Raw genomic sequence first — 17,844 nt, forward strand, 5'->3', positions numbered from 1 at the left:
TGTCCATTCGACTTACATCTGTTTTCTCTCTCTCTCTCTCTCTCATATGTATCAGGTCTAAATCAAATGGACATAGAATATTTAATTTTGACGAAAGCAAGTACACGACATAAATTAATAGAACAAATAATAAACACAGAAGAAAAAGTTGAACTGACAGAACTTTACATGACTTTTGGTCTAACGGAATGGATTTTGTTACAATTTTACTTTCTACACAACAGAATCCGGCACCCAGATTTCCAATTAGCCTTTGTTCCTGAGTTAACAGGTTATGATTTTAGTTCTTGAGCAAACGTACCAAATGAAGGAATGCACAGAGAGAAGCTGATGTACCCTTGATATATTGCAAACGTTAATTTGTGAGAATGTTTCTTCTGATCACTAGAACAAGTGAATAGTATAGAGATTGTCTAATTTGTTAGGTGAATCGTATCGTTGTCCAGCTCCTTTGAACAAACGTTTTTTTAAATTTAGTGCGGCATAACTCAATCCAGTCAGCGTCAGGCTTCGTCAAAGTAGAGTCTATTCTGTGTAACTTCCTCAAAGAATAGTGCTCTACTAACGTTGAGATACAGTATATTTTGTTACAGATTGATATTTTAGCCAGCTTTAGGTTCTAGATTGAACTGCATGTCAATGGCTCTTGTTTTCTGTACAAGTCAAGTGGAGCGGTTGCCTCTGGAGGAGTCTAATGATATCAAAATCACTACATTGTCATGTATTTTTTTAAATACATTGTTTCACATACCATGCTACATATGTTTGCAATATTGCAAAAATCATATCAGACAGGGAAATAAATAAACCAATAAATAAATAACTCAATAAAATTAATTAATGAATATAATGTTACTGAACTTCATTGTGTTTCCTCATTTTACAGGTGAACAAAGCCGTTTGCTGCATTTCGGAGTGTTCATTACAACGAAATTGCACAACCAGAATAAACGAAATCCAATGTGTTTCAGAGTGCCGCTGAATTGATAAATATAAACTTACTAATGGTCTGTCCTTGTGGCATATGTCATGCTGATGTCAAAATCAAAATAAGTTTCTTCTATTCAGGAATAAACCTTCTTAACTAAATATGTATTGATTAGCTTCAGCGACTTGCAAGGCCCTTGTTTGGGTAGATAATTTTCATTGTCCATTGCCTAGCCTTAATTGAGTTATAATAGCCTAGTATTTTATGGCCATTACTTGTAGTTATTTAGCATTATTATATGTTGTAATATTATTTGATCAAAAGAAAATACCCTGCGTGAAAGTTACACACTTCCAGGTAAAAGTCGTTCGCCTTTCTTAGTATTATAATCGAATAATTGTTTTTCAAAACTTGCTAAATATTATATTCCATTACATCTTCACTGATCTCATAGTTCCTGAGAAAAAAATACATTTTTTTTCTTAAAAAGAAATAAAGTTATATCAGACATTGAAATATTTCCATCTGATGGATATTAATTTACTTTGAATATCCAATGTCGCTGCAGTAAAAGTGATGACTGTACAAAGAATATAACAGATACGTTATTTCCCCAAGACCAGTGTTTGGAGTACAGGCTTTTCATTGTTCGGCGTGTAGTATTTGATTGACAAATCTAATTCTATATCTGACCAGAGTAATAAAACTTGAATGGCTATGAACTGTGAATAATTCTGACAATTTATGCTAAAGCTTGGTAGTATTCTCAATGTTTCCGTCATTCGGTACACACCTGACATTCGACACCGCGTTTGCATCTGCGTAAAGTTCCTATTCACTGACATGTAAAGGTCGGCTTTTACAACTCATAAAAAGGGTATCAGTTTGCAGTTTGTTTTCTGTTTCAACTTATGGATGTTTATCCATGTTGCTTTATATACAGTACATTTTAAAATATGGATGAAGGAGAATAAAGATGCTACAAATGGATCATGGAAAACCTACTTTAGCCAATAAGCTTTCATTCAAACATTCCTAGGCAATACTCATGCAAATAAATACCAATAAGAAGCTACAGAACCCATATTTTGCACGTAAAATTTCTTAGCATCCTTTTAAAAGTTCGCAAAGTCCTTACATCTAATTTATGACCTAATTAATTTCTCTTTGCGAACCGGAACGTATACCTGGAGTAGTCATGACTGCACCACTTTCAACTTCGTATGATGTCACATTCCTATCATTCTTCAAGCTCTTGTCATCTTTCCTCTTTCAGGATTGGCTTTCCTGTTTTCTATCCAATATCAAATCTGTGCAAATATACACTTTCATATTCGCAACAGAGTTTATTTGTTTTGAGCTTGCAAAAGCTGCGGTATTCTTTCTTCACTTTTCTCTTTTTCATTATCACCACGTGACAAGTCTAAGGTTAGCCAATATGGCCGTCACAGTGACCGTGTTGTCTGTTACTGAAAGACTTCAATTAATGTACAGCTGATCCTAAATGAAAATAATGCGCATCTAACACTCAAAACCCCCGCCACGGAAGTCATCGTCAGAATATTGTTTACTCTATTCCTCCCGAAATAATGATTATATCAACATGAGTTTTTCACTCAAAGTTTCCTTATAATATCAAGTTTGTCCTAAATGAAAATAGTGATATACACATACTAAGATAAAAATTATTTAATGCTTCGTTCATTTTTTTTCTGTCAGTTCTTTAAAAACTAACTGATGTGTTGAAAATATGATTTTTTTAAAAATTTGAATCACCGGGAATGTAAGTATTGCGATGAGACTTTTCTCAGATGAATTTTATTTTGAGAGAGACAAAGTTACAATTAAAAACATGAGACGATGTTAAGGCAAAACATAAATAATCATGGACTGACACTAATCTGTGTTCAATAGATGCTTGTTGTTGAAGACAAATCATGGAGTTCTTACCTCCATTGCAGCGGACCGTATCAGTTTCTCTGTACAAAGAGGTCCAGTGTTGGTTAACTACGAAACTATGTATCTGTCGGATGTAAATAATATAGGTCATGTAGATTATCATCCCTGATGGGTTTGTAATAAAACCATCGTAGATTATTTGTTGTGTATCGATTTCCTAATAGCTGGCTCGATGCATTAAAAAAACAATCTAAAAACCCCAAGTAATTCTCATCCACCCTTCCAGTTTACTGAATGGCATGGACCATAATAACGATCAACTAACACATTTTACATTTGTATTGTTGTTGTTTTTGTGTGGTTTAACGCCATTTTTCAGCACAAGATAGGCTATACATGGCGGCCAGTATTAATGGTGGAGGAAGAATCCGGGAAAACCCCGGGAAGAACCACCGACCCACGAGAAGCTGCTGGCAAGCATACCCACATTGGTCGAATCCTAGACTCGAACCCACGCAGACAGAGGTGAGATGGCAGTGATTCGTAACGGAGAGCGCTTTAGACTACTCGGCCACCCCTTTACAGTTTTAAGGAAGAATTTTGTTAGGACAGACGTTATATCATTTACTAACACCATCTCTATACTTTGACAAAATAGTTATTATATCAAATTACTTAGACTGAAATGGTAATAGCTTAGTAAACAGCAATTTACAATTTAAAATGTATCACCTACTGAAATTCATTAATTCTCATTTACATCAGAATTTTAACTGTGCACGCATTTTGTGCCGGATAAATGTCATTGAATTTTATCGTGTCTTTTTTTCGGTCGAAATAACTTGGTGTCGAATTGAAACAGTTTTATTACACGTTGTAAATATCGACCACGCGGTAACGAATATACAATTATCAGATTTAAATATTACAGTTTACATAAGATGACACTAAGAACGTGCCTGAAATAATTATAAGTAACAGTGGTAATTAAATATTGTATCGGTATAACGAATGTCTTGATACATCAAAACATTTATTCACACACACACACACACACACACACACTGAAGTAAGACTCCAAACCATTATACCCATTCAATCCACCCAACGTTGCCGTGTATTAATGTATTCAGTCATGCATTGGTAAGCACGTACCTACATTCTAAGGCACATCCACATGTAAATGCATACATACATAACACTTTTTTGAAAATCATCGTTCCATACTGATACATTTATTCAAGATTACAGTCATACATACATACATGCATACATACATACATACATACATACATACATACATACATACATACATACATACATAGTGGCCGAGTGGTCTAAAGCGCTCTCCATTACGGATCACTGCCATCTCACCTCTGTCTGCGTGGGTTCGAGCCTCGGATTCGACCAATGTGGGTATGTGAGAAAGCTTGCCAGTAGCTTCTCGTGGGTCGGTGGTTCTTCCCGGGGTTTTCCCGGGTTCTTCCTCCACCATTAATACTGGCCGCCATACATAGCCTATCGTGTGCTGAAAAATGGCATTAAACCCCACAACAACAACAACAACAACATACATACATACATACATACATACATACATACATACATACATACATACATACGTACATACATACGTACATACATACATACATACATACATACATACATACATACACGATAGACAGACAGACATGCAGACAGATATACATTATAAGTAGGAAATACAGAATGCATGTATTAGCAGCTGATTATAAGGATTCTACACTCAATCTTTTCAGTGCCAGACCAGGACGACCACCAAAACGAAGTCCGTCCCTGCACGCCAGCGCCGAGACTTTGGAGAAACTAAAGAAATTCCGATTTGACGTATCAGAATCCTACTATCCACAGTTTTTCGGTAAGATCATTTATATTTCCCACCCACCGAGAATAGTATATCAAAATTGCTGGTCTGAATTTGAGCTTTTTTCTTGCTTTAGTATAAATTGTAGGTTTTCCTGAAAATACCACTAAGTAATAGAATCCTTGTGTATTCCAGCTTTTATTGTATTCACTTTCAGATTTCTGAAAGCTGCATTTTCATTCGCTAATTCAAAGGTCATCAGAACATGACCCCTAAGCAGTAGCAGTCAGAACAGTAGAGATCTAATTTTATTCAGATTGTGCTTGGTACCAAAGATGCTTTAGTTTTAACTTTCTAAACTAATTATTATTAAACTAATACCATTACACTATTTTGTCATTAAGTTTCTAGCCTCACTAACAGTGATAACTAGCTTATGCGGCAATTTTTGTAACATCACATTGATTCACGTATTCCTTCAGACAAGGATTGTTTAACGTTTCTGTGCAATTATCACATAAGCAGCTTCATAAATGAATACAAAATATTAATCAATTAATTCTGAAATTACCAAAAAATAAAAAAAATTATGTTCATTACACGATGAATATCAATATCGTACAAATGAAATCGAGGGTATATGTTATTCTTTTTCTTATGGTGATACATCAGTTTGTACAAAATAAATCCACGGATGATATATTTCTCTAACTTATGGTTATGTATCAATATGGTACAAGTGAAATCCAGGGCATATTAATTAATGATGATGAATAGGTGGGGTGCAACTAAAATCAAGAGTTTCAGGTGGATTATTTTATGTTGACTTGGACGGCTTAAGACACACACACACACACACACACACACACACACTGCCTATTTGACATATTATTTGCCAGATGTCAGAATTCACCTAAAAATTAGTTTTTTGAAAATTTCTTTGGTAATAGTATTTGAAATGAACGTTTCATGTTTTTATTAAACTCTCCATTGCACAAGGACTTTTCAGAAACGTAGAAAATAACATTGTGTCTATTTAAATGCCATTGCTGTTGACTAACACTCTAGTGTTACTGTTTACTTTAGTGTACACTCTAGTGTTACTGTTTACTTTAGTGTACACTCTAGTGTTACTGTTTACTTTAGTGTACACTCTAGTGTTACTGTTTACTTAAGTGTACACTCTAGTGTTACTGTTTACTTAAGTGTACACTCTAGTATTAGTGTTTACTTTAATGTATACTCTATTGTTACTGTTTAATTTAGTGTACACTCTAGTGTTAGTGTTTACTTTAATGTACACTCTAGTGTTACTGTTTACTTAAGTGTACACTCTAGTGTTACTGTTTACTTAAGTGTACACTCTAGTGTTAGTGTTTACTTTAATGTACACTCTATTGTTGCTGTTTAATTTAATGTTCACACTTGTGTCACTGTTTTCTTTAGTGTACACTCTAGTGTTACTGTTTACTTAAGTGTACACTCTAGTGTTACTGTTTACTTTAGTGTACACTCTAGTGTTGCTGTTTACTTTAGTGCATACTCTAGTGTTACTGTTTACTTTAGTGTTTTAAAGTACACATTAGAGGCTTTCTGCGAAAATTAAAGTTTATTACCGGTAGTATTAATAAATAATCATGGGAGTTTTTCCGGTGTCGCCTTTATTATTCAATCTTTTTACGGTTCAGGCAAATATATACTTAGCACCTGTAATCAATATTTTACTAACGGACGCATGTAGCGTGACGCAATGATCAGGGCGAGTTAAATATGGAGGAACTTTTCGGTGGAAAGGTCAATAATTCGAGAAGAATATTCTATTACATTCTCCCCCAGTATTCTCCATCTTGTTTTGACAAGGGGCATTACTCCACATGACACCCTCCTTAATGCATTTCAGTCCTCAAGAATATCCGGCCTAACCCTTTTGCGCCTTTGGTATTGTCACTTTTCTTCTTGCACCGTATTTTCAGATAATGTTTTCATTTTATATCTTATCCCATTCATTCCTAATCATGCAGCTTGTAATTAACTTGCATTTAAAGATTGGATTCACATTGTGATTGTTTCTTGATAAATTCTCATCCGTTTATTGCTTATGTTTCACTTTCGTCAGCTTCTCTGATACACTCTTAAGTTTTGCCCTGAAACGTTTTAATCAAGTCAGTATCTATGTTATTCCTTCTCCATATTCAGCTCCTTTGACTGGTCTTCATTTCTCCATTAAATTTGCGCTAACGTACATAACCAGCATGTTCCTACACCACACTGCATTTTCCTCTTATCTCATTTTAATTGATTCTCTGCACACATTCTTGGTATTATGTCTATACTGCTTTCAGAAGCAAAGGTAAATATAAAATTATTCAGCTAGCGTGTACATATGATGGTAGTAAAGATAAATCAATATTTGCTCTTCTGGTTCAAATGAAGGATATTTATAATTGTTGTTTAGTTGTTGTTGTCATGGGTTTAACGCCTTTTCTCAGCACACAATAGGCTATACATGGCGGCCAATGTAATCGGCGAAGGAAGAAGCCGGGAAATTTCCGGTAAGAACCACCGACACAACATTGGCCGAGCCAGAAGCTTGAACGCACGCGGACAGGGGTGAGATAGCAGTGATCGGTATATGAGATGCGCTTTAGACCACTCGGCCACTCGGGGTCCCCGTTGTTTAATTTTATATTTATTGTATTCGGGAATGGAGGAAATAATACATACATAATATAATTCTCCACACACACACACACACACACACACACACACACACACACACACACACACACACGCACGCACGCACGCACATGCACACACGCGCGCGTGCACGCATTGCGATGGTATGGTTGTGGTACAGAAACAACCTAGAAAAGCGAGGAAGAGGAAAATGCTTTGGTTTAGAACTTCAAGAACATTCACTTGTCATTTTTTATTATTAGGGTTGTCATCCAATCACTCATTCGTCCCATTCTTTTACACTTTCATGTATTTATTACAGTCTTTACGTGATTTTCTTTTGTTTTTCTTATAACTTTTTTTGGTACAGGTCAACTTCTCTCTTATCTTACACAACAGAGTAAGGACACGAATATTCTGGCATTCTGGCTGTGGTGATATTGCAACTCAGATCGCATGCTCTCTCTCTCTCTCTCTCTCTCTCATTTCCCAATTTCTGTCAGTGCCGATGCAAGTATGTAATTAAATAGTGGATATTTCATATAATTTTTAAACCTCGCTCGAATATACCTTTATTATAAAAATTAAGACAGAATTATAAAATATTTGCATGTTTTATTACCCTGTCTTTTGTTCTTCTATTTCTTCTGTCTAATATCCTTTTCTTTTTATTCTCAGCTTATCTACCCCAGTATTTCTTCGTTAGAATATCCTTACTAATTTCACCAGACAGCTTTTTGCTGTTGCTTTACTTCGTAATTTGCATAAAGTAAATTTAAACGTTATTTCTGCAAATCATAGCTTCTTCCAACCTGTACTTGCGCCCCCACCACTTTCCAGTGTTTCTTAGTGCTTCCCGCCCACAGACCATCTAGCCCACTCTTCTCTTTATTTCCAAATACTTCGCTATTGGATATCAGAAGGTTACTTCATTTGTTCTGTTTTCCAAATGATTCTCTCCTCCTCTGGGGACTAGTATTTCCAGGTCACTATTTTATTATAAATATACTTTCTTCTTATTTGCCCTCAAATTGATCTTTTAAATTTACATACTATTTCTTGATTTACATTTTATTAGTCGTTTTCTTTAACTCATGTCCCTTTTACTTCATCATTTTTATCTTCCTTCTTCTTCTTCTGCTTCCAGCTTGAGTCCGGATTTTATCCGAATTCAGAATTCTAGCGACCTTGCTTCTATTATTAAACACAGATTTGTTTCTTTCTCCTAACAAAGAACTATATGTTTTTGTTCAATTCAGTTTCCACTCTATAAGTACTACCTACGTCTTTATGACATAACTATTACAACTATACCCACCTATGATGCAAAGAAACTATTAACACTGTTTTTACGCTCGCCACATTTATTTCTGGACGAATCTTTCTGAAAAACTGTAGGGAAAGCATCACTCTCCTGTATAGAGGTCCTCATGATAAAAGCATCCAAACACCTGTTTGATACCTAAGGAAATACAATCATTCTATCTTCGTTAATTCAGAGTAGTTCAAGTACCGAAGAGTACATACCAACTGTTTTAATTTTTCTCACTACATTTGGCACCAATGATGCGAGTGTCCTGTAAAGCTGTCACAACGTTCTAAAAGTGTAGCGAATAATACTGACAATGCCTTTTAATGCTGTCATGACGGGCAATAATAAAGCGATGGAACTATATTGAGCCTGAAAGGAAAGCTAAAACTGTTTTCGAGGGCTATACGGAGTTTTCTGACAACGAAATGTCACGGTTAATACGTCAGTATATATACATTCAATATCAAGTTCGTTTGTTTGCATGTAAAATACTAGAGTAATAACTTAAAGTACAGACCGTGGCGTTAATAACAATTACGCAGAGTTCTACATCTGTTTTATTTGTTTGTGGACTTTAATGCCACATTTTAGCACATGATATGCCATAACTTGCGTCCCGTATAGTTAGTGGAGGAAGAAGCTGCGAATCTACTGGCAAGCTTTCTTAGTAGTACTCTTTCTTGGACTACAACTGAAATAATTTGTCCCAGAGAAATACCATGTTTTAACGAAGTCTTCGATATAGGACCTTTAAATAACTTCATGGCCTCTCTCATTCCACAGTGAAATGTTCATCAAATTGGGTTAAATACAATATTATATGAATTTAAATGAAATAATTCTTATATAGGTTTAAGCTGTTTTATGTTAGTTTATGCGATAACATTGGTGCACAGAAATACCCATACATGTTACTCTGCTCTGAGGGTCCTAATTCCATACCTTAAATAAATAAAATAAAAACATTATTTCTTCATAGATTGACTGACCGATTTAATGATCCATTATCTGGAATATTTTCCTACTTATCTACATATAGACAAGAAAATCCAAGTTATAAACCGAGGTCATAAAATATATACATATAAATATCAGTACACGCATGTATTGGTACATATTAGTTATAATATAAATTTCAAAGATTTATTTTATTTTATCCCAAGGTTTATTAAGACATGCAAAGTATTTTACATTCCCCAAACTCAAGAAATCTCTATGAGATTATACTATAGTTCTATTTGTCTTTATTAATACCTGCCTGATCTTTCTCTCTCCGTCTGTCACGGGGGTAATTCGTTATCTAAATGCCATTTCAAAGATCAAATGGTTATTGATATTTAGAATCACGTGATACAATATCTTCCCAAGCCATCCGAAGACCAATGTAAACAAATAGATTAATATCGTTTTGATTTATGGATTTTGATATGAACAGAAATTTACAGCCGAGTAATAAATGTTCAAGAAAATGAAATTTACAGGGATGTACTGAATTTATATCAGTACAAAGACAAAACGTATTAAATTGTCACTCCGCAAGCTTCTCCGACAGGTGAGGTTTTAACAGTAGGGGATAGATTTTATTACTTTAACCGAGAGATCAATGCAGTAAAATCAATTAGAGGGACTACTGCTAGTCTCACGCACGTACAGAAAATCAGCTTGGCAGAGATTGGTTTATGACATACAAAATATTACAATAAAATACTTCCTCTTGTTCTAATATTTGATAGACCTTGAGTGGCTTTTCTATCATCTTGATTTAATCGAATATATATGTATGAATCTGTTCGTACCATAGTCTCACTTATACGTCTGATTAAACTACAAACAACATAGATCCTGATCTGCTGTCGCATAATGCGCAGGCAGATCAGAACCTATGGCGTTTGCTCTACTCATTACTCCCAAAATGATCTGCATAGACTCTATTTGCCATTATCCAGCAGATCTGGGTCAGAGCAGTTTACAGTTGGACTCGACCTATACAAGACTATATACGGTTGTTCTACTCTGATATATTTCCCAAAGACCACTAAATTCAGAGCCAACCGTCAGTTATTTCATGACTGATACATTTTACAGGATGACTCGTAAATATTCCATCTTTCAGATTGCTAGCATCTTTATCTTCATAATATATGCAAGCAAGCGATAAAAACATTGTTTTGTATTTTATTATGTTTCTGTAATCCATTTATCCTCAAATGAGTTCGTATAAATGTTTTTGGAATTATTCCAGTTTGCTGTGCCCAAGGGTGCATGGTTGGATGCACAAAGAAAATTAATCCATGAAACCTCTAACATCAAGTACTCGGGCAATAAAACAAATAATCATGTGAAACAGAGCTGTACACAATTATGTTTCATTCTGTTTAGTTTTAGTATACAAAAGCATTTTTCCGACTATTCAGATCGTATTTCTACGTGTCCGATATATCATCAGATTGAATTAAGGATAGATCGCTCGCACATATAGATGAGAATTTAGAGGTTAATGTATCCTTCTTTGAGAATTTATCATTGGAACCTAGACAGAACGAGATAAAGATCACGTTGTCCGTTGAGTGACCACGTATTCATTACTTTTGAACAGTTCTCTACTTATAGACAGAAGTGTTTTCAAACCCCAAACTAGAAGTGCTTCCAAAAACCAAAATTAAAACCATGTACCTGATACCTTTATCAGGGCAAATGTTGACACGGTACAGGGAAAATGCTGATGTATATAAGGCAACTGATGACGTCGTATACTGCATTTCTCTTTCAAATATTGCAACCTTGGGCTCATATATAATGCATTCACAATATACAAAATATTTTAAAGATAACCTTTACCCTTTTTCTTCCCAAAACCATCCGATGTTTAACTGATCAAGTTGCCGTTCTATGTGGTTTCTCATTTGGATCCCTGGTCACACACAAGGGGAACTTACAATATCCAGTCATGCCACATTAATGAAAAGTCAAGGCAACTTACTATATCCAGTCATGCAACATCAACGGAAAGTCAAGGGCAACATACCAGATCCAGGCATATCACATCGATGAAAAGTCAAGGCAATTTACTATATCCAATCATGCCACAACACTGGAAAGGCAAGGGCAACATACCAGATACAGGCATACCACATCAATGGAACGTCAAGGCAACTTACTATATCCAGTCATGCCACATCAATAGAAAGTCAAGGGCAACATACTAGATCCAGGCATACAACATCAATGGAAAGTCAAGGCAACTTATCAATGCCTGACATGCCACATCAAAAGGAAAGTCAAGAGCAACATATCAGATCCAGGCATACCACATCAATGGAAAGTCAAGGGCAACTTACCAGTGCCAGACATGCCACATCAATGGAAAGTCAAGGGCAACATATCAGATCCAGGCATACCACATCAATGGAACGGCAAGGCAACTTACTATATCCAGTCATGCCACGTCAATGGAAAGTCAAGAGCAACATATCAGATCCAGGCATGCCACCTCAATGGAACGTCAGATCCAGGCATTCCACATAAATGGAAAGTCAAGAGCAACTTACCAATGCCAGGGATGCCACATCTGTGGAAAGCCAAATGCCAGGCATGCCACATCTGTGGAAAGCCAAGAGCAACTTACCAATGCCAGGGATGCCACATCAATGGAAAGTCAAGGGCAACTTACCAATGCCAGGGATGCCACATCTGTGGAAAGTCAAGAGCAACTTACCAATGCCAGGGATGCCACATCTGTGGAAAGCACTATATAGAGGGCATATCAATGATCCGTAGTAAAATTCCATAAATAGAAACCCATTGACTATATGACAGATTTCGCACTCTAGACTATCGAAACACAATCTAAACTATAAATTAATCAAAGGTGTCAATTTCAGTTTACTAACATCCCAAAACTTTCATTTTATAATATGACCTTTCGAATTCTTGCGGCTATATAGTTCTTATAATTTATTTATTTAATTATTTGTTTATTTATTTTCAGCAGACAGCAAGAATCTTGTCAACGGATTTCCGCACAACCCGTTCTCCATTGGGCATCTACCTTTTATGCCTCTTAACCATCCGATGTTGATTCCCCCAGTGCCCATATCTATGGTCTCCCATATGGGACTCCGGTCCGACGGTGCTGCGTATATGTCACAGTCCAACTGCGATTCCGTGGCACCAAGGTAATTATGTATATGAATATACTGATCAATACTGCCTGCAGATAATGGCACATGCTGAAATTTAGTGCTTTAAGTGACTCAAAATACTCTTGAAGACGACTAGTCGCCACCACTATGTGGAAGTTTGATAAAGGAATATATCATTTACGGTAAAGTCAAACTTAACCAGAGTTATTGCTTTTGCTGCTTTAAGATATTTTTGGTGCAGTTTACTATCCTAAAGGTTGTCCATTTCATTCAGACTGTGCGTTTCTTCACATAATATGCCATCGTATACAGTAAAACTAAATCTCACGCTTTTAGACATGTGTTTCGTTATGTACTGTGAGACTAAACATCACGCTCATGGACATATTGTATGTCGCCAATACTGGGTGACTAGATCTCACACTCGTGAACATATTGTACGCCATAATATATTGAGACTATATCTCGCGCTGGTGGGCATACTCTTTACCATCATGTGGAGACATTGCTTCGGAGTGTAATACTTAAAAAGTGACCAACCTTCAAATGAAGTTAAATCAAAATTCTTTAAAACAACTCTTCTTGTTCATTTGATTTGCACAATACACATTTTTTTGTGTGTGCAAACAATAAAGAAGAAATAATCAACGAGAAGGTTGGATGCATTAGCGTGAAACCGTTAGGTCCTAAAAGTTTGAGTGAGACAGTGCCTGCTCTACTTTAGGTGGTGTTTTGTCACGTGCTTGGATCTGACAGAAACGCACGTTCTCTTGCTTTTCCTAAACTTCAGTGAAAAATAAATGAACTCCCGACTTTACTCAAGCTACTATTGAACTTGCACGGGAAAACGTTCGTATCATAATCTGTAGTTCGCAATATGGATCACCTTCTTTCTTGAAGTTTTGGATCTGTTTGCCACAGAAGTTCTTGACATCATTTATCTGACATTTTAGCAATGGTTGACGCGTCTGTTTTAATTAAACATGTTTTTGCTTTGAAGGATTTTGGGAATTATATGAATTCGTGTATTTTATGAAATGATACACAACGATCAAATAAATTCGAATTGGTACAGTTTTAAACTTAATAAATGGCAACAATTTATATCTAAATAAGTGTAAGCTTATTTGGTTTCTACTAGGATTTTACAAGGTTTTACACACGATAATCATTTATTTCAGTCAATCCGATGGCGGTGCTGACAGGTCAAGTCATACCCCTCATTCTTATCCCAGAAAAAATACCATTTGGTCGGCCAGCCATGAAGACAGTAGGTCACACTTAGATATTTAACCCAATATACACCATAATGATCAGAAGAATGCATCCTAATCTCGGAACGGCAAACTGAAATAGTTTTCATTGTCACTAAGAGGAGTGTTTATAGTCACTAAGCGGAGTGTTTATAGTCACTAAGGGGGGCTTTCATGGTCACGAAAGGAAGTGTTCATAGTCACTAAGGGTGTTTTCATAGTTACTAAGGAGTGTTTTCATAGTCACCAAAGGAAGTGTTCATAATCACTAATAGGGTTTTTTTATAGTCACTAAGGGGAGTGTTTATAGTCACTAAGAGGAGTGTTTATATTCACTAAGGGGAGTGTTTATGGTCACTAAATGGAACTTTCATGGTCACGAAAGGAAGTGTTCATAATCACTAATAGGGTTTTTTATAGTCACTAAGGGGAGCGTTCATAGTCAGTAAGCAGATATACTTTTTACAGTTAAGCCTATATTTTTGAAGTATCCGTTGTAGGCAATACGTCACTATCGTCCATTTTATTTAATAAGATTACATTGGATTGTTTAATCTGTAACATTACATTGGGAATTTAAGATGAGCTGTGTTTTGACTACTTTCAGTACCTTGTAGAAATAAAAAGTGTTTGCATGCCTGAATTATAGAATTTCGTGTTTTCTCCTTTTTATATGGTATTTTATGTTTTCATATTTTCCGTAAGGGCTAATGATCACGATGAATTATGTGTTTATACCATGTCGATACAGTCGGTTTATCCCAGTGCCCAATTTATATTTCCTCTTCAGATAATAAACCATTAAATCTGCACATGACCTCAAACGAGGATGAACTGTCAAGTATATCATCTCCCGAAAGAACCGACAACGAAGATAATACTGACGATGACGGTATTGAATATGGCAAAAGCGAAGGTATAGTAAACTGCTGTAGAGAGCAATGAAAAATTATCTGACTTTAGTTCTTGTGTGATGACTTTGTTTTCTGCACCACATTTTGCAGTAATGTTATTGCTTTTAAGCATTTTTTATTATCTGAACCCAGTAAAGTACAGTTTCCCTCCACCAAGTGAAGAAGGAGTTTAGATCGATGTAATTTACTTCAGAAAAGGGATTTAGTTATTTGAACATATGGGTGAGTTGATCCACTTGACGAAATGTTCACTTTCAAATTATTTAAAATATAATAATACAGACAGAAGAGATTTCCAGATAGTTTCAGTTCATTACGTTCAATTCGCTTGGGTGAGAAGGCAGTACGCAAGATTGTACCTGCATCTGGTGTTGTGCTCTGATGGTCTGCCTAAGCGATGGCCTGGTCTGTTCTCAATCATATCTAATCAAAGCATATCCCTGCCCTCTCTTCCAAGATTTTCAAAACCGGTCTCTCCGTTTTCCTTGAAACAGAAATATCACACAGGAACACTATCATTGATTGTGTCATAAAACCGCGACAGCAACGGGTAACACTGAGTTTCCCACCTATGATCTAGACCAAAATCGGAGGAACAACCTGAAACGCCAAGAAACTGCTACATTTCAACCGTATTCACTTGGTGCATACAATACATGGTGCCTTGAAGATAAGCCATGATCTGCTTCTACGTTTGGTTCGGTAACTAAGTACAAAATACAAATGGTGCTAATTGACTTGGGACAGGCACTTTGCAAATGTTGTATTGTTTCTTCGTAGCCACCAGAATGGCATGTATCTGAGTAAGCAAGCTACACCTTTTCAAGTCTGACTTTGGAAGCCTGATATAAACTGGCCCACCAGGACTCTAGCCACTTGAGCGGCTGTACAAGATGATAATCAAGAGACTTTGGCCGACTTCAAGCCACTTTCCGATGAAGACATTGATGCTTCTTCATCTGTTCCTCGTGAGATAATAAGGCTGCATATAAAACTAGTTGTCTCAACTGTCTTGGTAAATCTTTAGGAAGAACTGCATCAACTACGCGGGAAGTCTACACTGGTCCATAGTTTTCATGTTCACCTACCCGAAATGTCTAGATTGGTCGATACTTTTCACGTTCATCTCTGACTTTGGTTTCATGTCAGCGATTTGCTTAATGTCGCTAGCTTTCTTTATAAACTATTCATATTTTTGGCAATGTTCCTCTAACCTTGTGGTGATGATCGTATCGCCTAACTTAGTTTGGTATTCACTGTCTATTCTACTCTTCCTGAGCATACAGCTCCTGAAATTACGAGCTTCGAATTTCATTGCTTCTTAAACTCACGAGGATCCCTCGGCGCTCCAGAACTGCTTTTGCATGATCCATTGATTGATTTAGTATAGGGTGATCGTAAACGGAGGCATATCACGGTATGAGCCGCTGGACATATGCAACTGATAATCTTGTACCCTTGTATTTAGCAGCTCGCAAAGTGACTCCATTGCCAAGGTAAACATGACAAACGAATGAGCTCGGCCCATTTCTGTTATATTTGAACTGTTGATTCCTCCATTGCTTCCTGACTTGCTTAACTGCGTTCTTAATAGTTTTGATCACCTTCGTTCTTTTCGTTCTTTCTCATTTGTGGTCAGCTGTTTTATTGCGGCTTCCTTCGGCTTATATCTTGTGCATGTTTAGTTGTAGATCGTATTTCTTACTACCGTCAGCTTATCCTTCACATGATAGATCATTTTCACTCCTAGCACCTTTAAGAGATCTTGATCCACTTTTTCCATCTCCCCTATCAGGAAACCTTGATCAGTGAACCTTGACCTTCTTTTTCCCATCTGATCCTTCAGGCTTAACATAGTCAGCATGGCGATTCCATATACTTAAGCGATAATCCTGGTTTTGTCCCTCCTTCATCTTTAGTGGAATGCATCTGCACTCCCACTACGTTCCATCGGATTCTGAGCCTTTCGAATTCCATATCTAGATATCACTGTTCTACTTTGATCGTGTTATTTCCTTTTTTGTTTCAATCCAGCCCAACCATATGAGAAGAAATTAGATGTCCATATTGCATTTTTGGTTTTATTAAAGCTTTTCCCGATTTATTAACCAATATTCTAGATCTGTAGGATAACGGGTGAACAAAAATTCAATAATGTGTTATTTTGATCTCATTTGCTTTTTTTAAAAAAATACCAAATTATACTGGTTAAGTGACTTTTCTTGATAAAGAATATGTTCTACTTTGACGGTATATGAAATTAAAGAACGATAAAAATCGATAATAAAATACATTTTTGACTCTTGCTCGTATGTGAATCTAAATATATTTTCAAATATCTCAACAGCAAATAAAGAATTTAGTTTGTAACTCAGAAGTAAACTCGTGTTTATTATGGTTACGTCTTTGGGTTATTTATGATCAGTACATTGTCCAAGATTGATAATTTACCCACATTGTCTTTGCCTACAGGTTGGAATACCATACCTGTGTCTTGTCATTAGTATCCCTATGTTTTCAATAGGTAAATGAGGCCTGTGTTGTCAATAAATAGGTGAGGTCTTTGTTGTCGATAGATGTATATATAGATGAAATTAATTTTGTCAATAGATAAATGAGGCCAATGTTGTCAATAGATAATTTAGGCCTGTTTTGTTGTCAATAGATAAATGAGGCCTATGTTGTCAATAGATAATTTAGGCCTGTTTTGTTGTCAATAGATAAATGAGGCCTATGTTGTCAATAGATAATTTAGGCCTGTTTTGTTGTCAATAGATAAATGAGGCCTATGTTGTCAATAGATAATTTAGGCTTGTTTTGTTATTAATATATAAATGAGGCCTATATTGTCAGTAGATAAATGGGGCAATTGTTGTC

At 36.0% G+C, this 17,844-nt stretch overlaps 1 protein-coding gene across 3 annotated transcripts in view; it reads left to right on the top strand.

Moving 5' to 3' along the window:
- Positions 1 to 17,844, top strand: part of LOC149797902 (uncharacterized) — a 64,693-nt gene that overhangs the window by 24,634 nt on the left and 22,215 nt on the right. For 2 of the 3 annotated variants that reach the window (XR_016421912.1, XM_089962943.1), the window contains exons 2-5: positions 4,606 to 4,724; positions 12,647 to 12,833; positions 13,982 to 14,070; positions 14,844 to 14,969. Coding sequence is in view for 1 of the 3 variants with exons in the window: in XM_089962943.1 (XP_089819069.1) it covers positions 4,606 to 4,724; positions 12,647 to 12,833; positions 13,982 to 14,070; positions 14,844 to 14,969 (521 nt within the window). In the remaining 2 variants the exon portion in view is untranslated. The remainder of the gene's footprint in view (positions 1 to 4,605; positions 4,725 to 12,646; positions 12,834 to 13,981; positions 14,071 to 14,843; positions 14,970 to 17,844) is intronic. The other variant, XR_016421913.1, reaches the window with a different exon arrangement.

This window comes from Sinohyriopsis cumingii, chromosome 6, assembly GCF_028554795.1.
Source record: "Sinohyriopsis cumingii isolate HCF-2022 chromosome 6, ASM2855479v2, whole genome shotgun sequence".
Taxonomy (NCBI): Eukaryota; Metazoa; Mollusca; class Bivalvia; order Unionida; family Unionidae; genus Sinohyriopsis; species Sinohyriopsis cumingii.